The 6,953-nt window shown below is 30.5% G+C and overlaps 1 protein-coding gene across 1 annotated transcript in view; it reads right to left on the bottom strand.

Annotated features, from left to right (window-relative positions):
* Positions 1-6,953, bottom strand: part of LOC129801186 (cartilage oligomeric matrix protein) — a 42,177-nt gene that overhangs the window by 10,961 nt on the left and 24,263 nt on the right. Inside the window, exon 8 of the mRNA XM_055845973.1 lies at positions 3,432-3,553. Coding sequence (XP_055701948.1) covers positions 3,432-3,553 — 122 coding nt within the window. The remainder of the gene's footprint in view (positions 1-3,431; positions 3,554-6,953) is intronic.

Here is a 6,953-nt window from a genome sequence, read left to right as displayed (position 1 = left end):
TTCATTCGAAATGTCTTATAGTTTGAACCGTTTAAAAGCTAGTATTAATCAGTAATTGTATATCTATCCGATGTCAAAATGATTCGATTTAGCAGCTTGTAGCCCGGTTAAGCGGAGTAAATTTGTAAAACAGAGAAGAATTTTCTGTTTTTGTTTTTCCTTCTGTTTATTGAGACTTTGTATATTCGAAAAATTTGAACATGTGCTTTCATCACTGGCATATACAACCAGAGAAAGAGCTTTTCCACCGTTTTACTCTGGAGGTTGGACACCACCCCTAAGACGGCGGTGGACGCTAAAAACTAAACAGCATGTCATCAAAACGAAACTGTGTACTTTGAAAGCATTGTTGATGAATATATCTATGTAATATTTTTGGAGAATTTATTATCTAACAAAGAAACGTTTTTCAAACGCTAAGAACAAAAGTTTTTATTAGCAAAGTCAAAAAAGAAAACAAATTAATCGAATTTAAGTAAAGTTGAAAGGTCTGGTCAACGGATTTTAGTACAAGTAGGGTAAAAATTAAAATTATGTCACCTAGTATTCAAAGGGAATATTTTTGAAGGATTATCCCCCCAAAAAAAATGTTATAACAAAAAATCATTAAAATCCTTTACGAAGACTTTAAATCTTCAGATTATGATTCAGGATTTTAAGAGATTTTGTTCTTTGATCAATTGCTACACTGATTTTAACAATTTTTACGGCTTTAAACACTAGCACAAAAATGTTCTAATGAATCTATAACAGGATTTTATTAAAGGAAATTGCAATTTAACTCGTGAATAAAGTTTCAAAATAAGTGTTCTTACACCAACAATTCTTTATACTGTACTAGAAAATTAATTTTTTGATAGGTATTAAGCGGTTCGTATAGCAAACATTTTTTCATTAGTTTTTTTTTTCAAATAGTGAACATTAGCATTTTTAAGGCAGAGAAATCAAGAGGACTTTCAATTTTCCTTTGGAAATCCCCAAACAAGATTTAGATTTAAAATTCACCATAAAATTCATTTCCTCATCGATTTTTATGATCTCAAATTTTATTCATAATACCTTCGGCACATCTTTTAGATCAAGAAAATTTCATAAAGGCAAAATTCACATTCTTTCTTTCTTAAAATCTTTGCACATATCTATTCTATTTTGCACTCTTCTTCTTCTTTTGAACATTAAACTACATTAAGTTTACTTCTGTCCAATTTTGAGACTGAAAGAGGTATAATGTCCAACGCACAATAACTTTTGTTTAGTAAACATGTTTTTGACATCTCAATGAGAGTGAGTGAGATCTAGATCTAGTCATCTCGCTCATTCTCATGGGAAATTTTGAAAACATGTTTACAAACAAAAGTCATTGTGCGCCGGTCATAAATCTTATGCAAATCTTTTGAGAAAAATAAACAGAAGTAAATTTTGACTTTTTAAAATTTTCCTTATCTAAAAGGTGCCGAAGCTATAAAGATAAAAACTTTTCCATAAAAATTCTCTAAAATATTTTCAAATGGGCTTTTCTTAGATAGTACATATTTGGCTGGAAAAACGAACTGAAAATCAAGACAATTACATTAAAGAAATATGCCCTTTTTTATTTAAAAATCTAATTCTATCCCAATCTTCTTAATGAACCGGAATGATTAAGAAATCCACTTAAATCAGCTTGATAAATCTGAAAGCTTGCTTAAGGCACTAGGAAGACTTTTCTTAGAGAAAATTCCAGGAAATTGATCAAAAATTTAATGGAAAATGCTTTTTAGAGTCTCAAAAGCACTTCTGCAAAATTTCTTTCAAGAATTCAATGTTAAACTGATTTTGATTATTTTCGGTGAGGAAAACTATAAAGATTGCTTAAAATTTCTCTAAAGTTGGCACTGCAACTTTCTTTAAAGTTGAACAAATGCTTCTACTGTTCTCCCAAAAATTCAATTAAAGTTATTATAGTTATTAGATTCTGTATAACGTTTCATTTAAATTTCAAAAATTCACTGTAAATTAATTTTTAATTCCAGTTAAATGATATTGAGCTTTTTGGATACTTCATTCAAAAGGCATTGGTATTCTTGAATGATTAATTTTTTTTTAAATTTATTGAATATATCACATAGGGGGCACCATTCCCATTCCGCCCCCTTTCGCCAAGACCTTTAATCCTCCTGTTTATCCTAGTATTGGATGGATACTAAGACAGTTTTGGCAAAACTATTTTAAGCTTTGAAAGTACTTGAAAGTTAAACGAAGGCTCGTAGAGCAGTTTTTCGTGTCCCCTAATTACATATTCTATTTTAAAAGAATTTAAAATTATCATTTAGAAAGTTTTGCGAGCATTTCAAGCTGTTGTTCTTGAACTATTAAAAAAAAAACATGCATCTAAGGCGAAGAACCACCTCTTCGACTGGGTTCACTTGCTTGGCTGTTTCTCTCAAATATTGTAATTTATTTAATCCAATAAAATGCAACTAATATGGAGTTTTGCTTCTGATTCTGATTCTGAAAGAGTACCAATAGATCATTACAGTTTTTAAGAAAAAAGGAACTTAAATCTTTTTATTTTTTTTTTTGTAAATTCGGAATATTTATATTTGTAATTATAATTTTGTGGAAGGATTATTAAAGCCAATCTATCTTTTTCAATTTTTTGTATTTAAAAAAATGAAAATTAGGAAAAGAAAACAAATGAAACTTGCAGGTTTTTAAAATAATATAGTAACCATTTAATACTTAAATAGCATTTTACTTGGCCTTACGTTTGAATAAAAAATTATTTAAATCAAGTAATAAATAATAAATGTCTGTCTAAAACATCTTTTACTTTTTGTGTAACTTTGTACTTTTTTGTAACTTTGTACTTTTTATGTACTTTAATTGTATTTTGTGTACAAAATACAAGTAAAATCACATATTAATTTTTTGCATTTTTGGAAATATATGATTAATAGTAATTTAAATCCATTCTGGTATCACAAGTTTAAAAATTAAAGTTTTTTTTCTGAAAAACTGCTTCTTTTTGCCTGAAATTGCTGCACAATGAAGAAGTTTCAGACATTTTTTTTATTTAAATAAAATAGTTTTTCCAATCACAGATCAATGCAATTCAAGGATTCTTGTTAATATTTTTATTAACTCATCCTGTCTTGTAACTTCTCTAAACACAATACTACTAATACTAAAGCTTTTTGTATTTACTGTTTATTTGATTTTATGAAACTTTTGCAAAGGAAAATTTTAAATTTTTCCATAAATCTGTCTCAGCCTTCCTCTACAGTCAGCTCAATTAACTTTCCTATACAAAGTAATCACTGTCACTTGATACTCAATTACTGTATGATTTTACATGAATGGCTCCCTCAATTCCTTCTCTTGGATGTATCAGGTATAGGAATATTAGTTTTTTGCAAAGTAGCATAAGAATGTGAATTTATTGAATTTACCTGGGGCACAAGACTGATCTGTGCAGGCGTCTTGGCGAGTGCAGGAGCGTCCGTCTCCTTCGTAGCCACTGGGACAGGGTCCGCACTGGGCACCCTCAACAGTATCGTAGCACTGGACATCGCTGTTGAAGATATAAAAAGGTGTACAGAGTGAAAGAGTGAGGGCATAAAGTGATGTGAAAAGGCATCAAAATGTCCAAATGGATGGCCATTTAAATGACAATAAGGAGATACATAAATTTTCTCATTTAATCGACAAATCTTATTCTCATTATAGAGTCGCCTCGGACATCCCAATGATTATTTTAAAAACCCTCCACTTTGCATCTTAAGCACGAACTTGTTTCTCTATTCGCTCTCTATGCGCGCACTAGTTTCCAACAAATGTCCCCGACATTGTTTCGCCATACAATTTTGTATGAGGGGCAAGATGAGCTCATCTCTGGGGTTTCTCTATTGTGCAAAAATATTTATGAGCTCTTAAAGAAACTATTTACAGCTGAAAATTGATAATTTTTCACTAAATTAAAAAGTTATTCTAGCTTGGTAGGAGAAGAAGGGGTTCGTCATTTTAATTTTCAAACTACTCAAGAAGCAATAAATTTATAGTTATTTTTTAAACTTAAGACTCTTAATGTATCCCTCTAAAGGAAGTAAAGTTTTTAAGAATAAGACATTTTGCCAAAAAATAAGTCAGGATATTTAGTTGTTCTATCTATATAACAGATAATAGATTTTTGTCAAACTGTTTGAATGGAGCTACGCAAACTTGCTCTTTAAGTATTAACTCTCCATCCTCTTCGAAAATTTATTTCTGTATGTAATATCGAAAATTCGATTCTTTTTTTATTAATTTCGAGATATACGTAGTAAAAATGTTTTCTGTGAACATTTCGTCCCTGTACGCCAATAATTTTAAAACATTTCATATATGTTTTTTTTAAGATCAAGTATTAATAATTAATAAAAAATAGTCGTTTTAGATAAATTTTTGGACAATTACAACCCGTCTGAATCACGAACATGTTTAACCAAAATTATAATATAGTGTACAACTTGTACCCGATTTTGAGCAGATTTTAAAGATCACTGAAATATTATGCTAAAAAATATACTACACGTGGTTAGTAAAACATTAAATTTGATCCTTATTATAAATAGGGCTTAAAAAGTCTTGGAATTAAGTTAGCAAAGCAAAGAAAAGCTCTCCATAAATTTTGAAATTCTGAAGCTTTTATTTCCCTTATGTCCGCATCCGCTTCTCGGTCTATCGGGAAAAGGGGTCCCGGTCAAAATCCCGAAAGCCAAAATCCCGAAAGTCAAAATCTCCTAACGCAGAAATCCTGAAAGCCAGAATCCCAAATGGGCCAAAATCCCGAATTCTTAAAAGTATATCATAGCTCATCCTACGATTGCACCCGCGCTTGCTGGAGACAAAGGGAGATGTTCTGTGTCTTGGTAAACTATTCTACACATTATCCTCTCCCAAGGAGCATTTATCGCTATAAACAAGTAGAGATATCTGATATCTATACAAAAATTATGGCGAAGACTTTACATATTTCTTCTATATAACCGAATAAAAGAGGTCCATATTTGAGTGAATGGGGAATTTTTACATCCAAAATATAACAATTATTTATTTAAGATATAATCACGACATCGTGTAACGGTAAAAAGTATCAATTATAACTGAATAAAATATAATCACTATACAATATCAATTTTATAACTGCTGATCGTAGACTTGTCATTTCTTTTCCATTTTCATTTAAGACTTGCTTAAATATTTTTCTCAAATGAGTAATTAGTTACCCTCAATGATTCAGTCAGATTTCCTGTGACTCGTGCACTTTTATTGCGTATGAAGATTTAATGCAACGACTGTTTTACGTTGGAGGACACAATATTAGTGAACAAAATTTCCTTCCCGATCTGAAATTCTCAAGGGAAAGCTGTGAAATTAAAGAAAATAAAATTGAGTAAATTTATTGCTTTTCCCATTGTATCGCAGAAAAAACTTATGGATTTCAGATTTTTCTTGCGTGTATTGATAGAATGCATCACTCTAAATAAAATTGTGAACAAATATCAGCACACACAAATGTTTTTTGCATAAGTTCTTCATTAAATTGGGTTTTGTGTCACCAATTTTCTATAATTTTCCACGCCATCATTTTCTTTTTGTCTCCATAAAATAAAATCAAGATATTATAACTCGAATGAATAAGAAATATAGAAGAAAACACGTTTTTACATATTTTTGTGATTATATTCTTATTATGTCGTACATTATGTATACATTTCAGATTTCTTTTATCAAAAATAGCACTCCACAATAAATAATGTGAAACAGTGAAATGATATGCATTTTATGGACTTTTTCTGCACTTTGAACACACCTTCTGCAATTTAATTTCACGACAGAAGATCAGGAAGTTGTTGTAATGCTTGTATTTTCGCTACACTGCAATTAAGGAAACAAAATATTAGCTCTCACGAATAAAGTATTAATTCACTATTTTTCTATCAATTATCCTTACTTTGTCAAATTTGACCTCTTCTATGTGTGTATTCGACTTTACTGTACACGCTGGTGCACTTGAAGACTTTAGCTTATAATAAGCATCACTTTTTTCACAAGTTTTTACTCAGAAATGAATATCTGCTTGATAAACAAAGCAGAATTTGACAATCTGGCAGCGTCATACAAAAAGAACACAAGTTGTATATAACTTGTGTCTTTAATGGAACAAATGTAACTAAAATACATCAGAACATAATGTTCATACAATTTCAGGACATTATATGAACATAAAAACAAGATTATGTAAGATAAATATACTTTCGATATTTCCGACATAGATTTACACATTTTCACTCAAATATAGATCATATTATGACTTGTTTATGGATCTAAAAATATTTAGTCGTCATTTTAGAGAAAAATACCAATATATTAACTGGAATTTATCAAATAAAATGTATTATTCTTATTAAAAGAAAATAAGTGATATTTTCTAGGTATCTTTCAGGTAAGTTATTTTTCTGGTATACAACGCATATAATTTTTAGATAATATACTTCCATCATGTTCATACATTATATTTTTTAGAAATAGATCGACTACGTTTAAAATATGTTGGTTACATTTGAGACATACATTATTTGGATATCAAATGCCCCTTGTCTATATAATTTCATCCCTTTCAGGGTTTTAAGTATTCCGGATCGGCTTTTTGGATTTTGGCTTTCGAGATTTTGGCATTTTCGGGATTTTCGCTTTCGGGATTTTGGCTGCCTCCGGTACCAACATTATCCGTGCCAGGAGAAGCTAAAGTAGAGTAAATGGTTTGGTTGAAGAGGACGCTCCTGGAAACCGGATTGCTTCTCCCGAAAACGCTTGGTTCTTATAATCGAAATATTCGAATTCTGTTCGGCGTTACCAGATACAGAGATCAAACGGTTAGACATAGCGACTTGTTGTCTTTGGGGGACCCCGCCTCCTCCCTCGCATTAATC

Source organism: Phlebotomus papatasi, chromosome 2, assembly GCF_024763615.1.
Source record: "Phlebotomus papatasi isolate M1 chromosome 2, Ppap_2.1, whole genome shotgun sequence".
Classification (NCBI taxonomy): Eukaryota; Metazoa; Arthropoda; class Insecta; order Diptera; family Psychodidae; genus Phlebotomus; species Phlebotomus papatasi.
The sequence above is the reverse complement of the archived record's forward strand: the minus strand, read 5'-3'. Positions and strand labels throughout refer to the sequence as shown.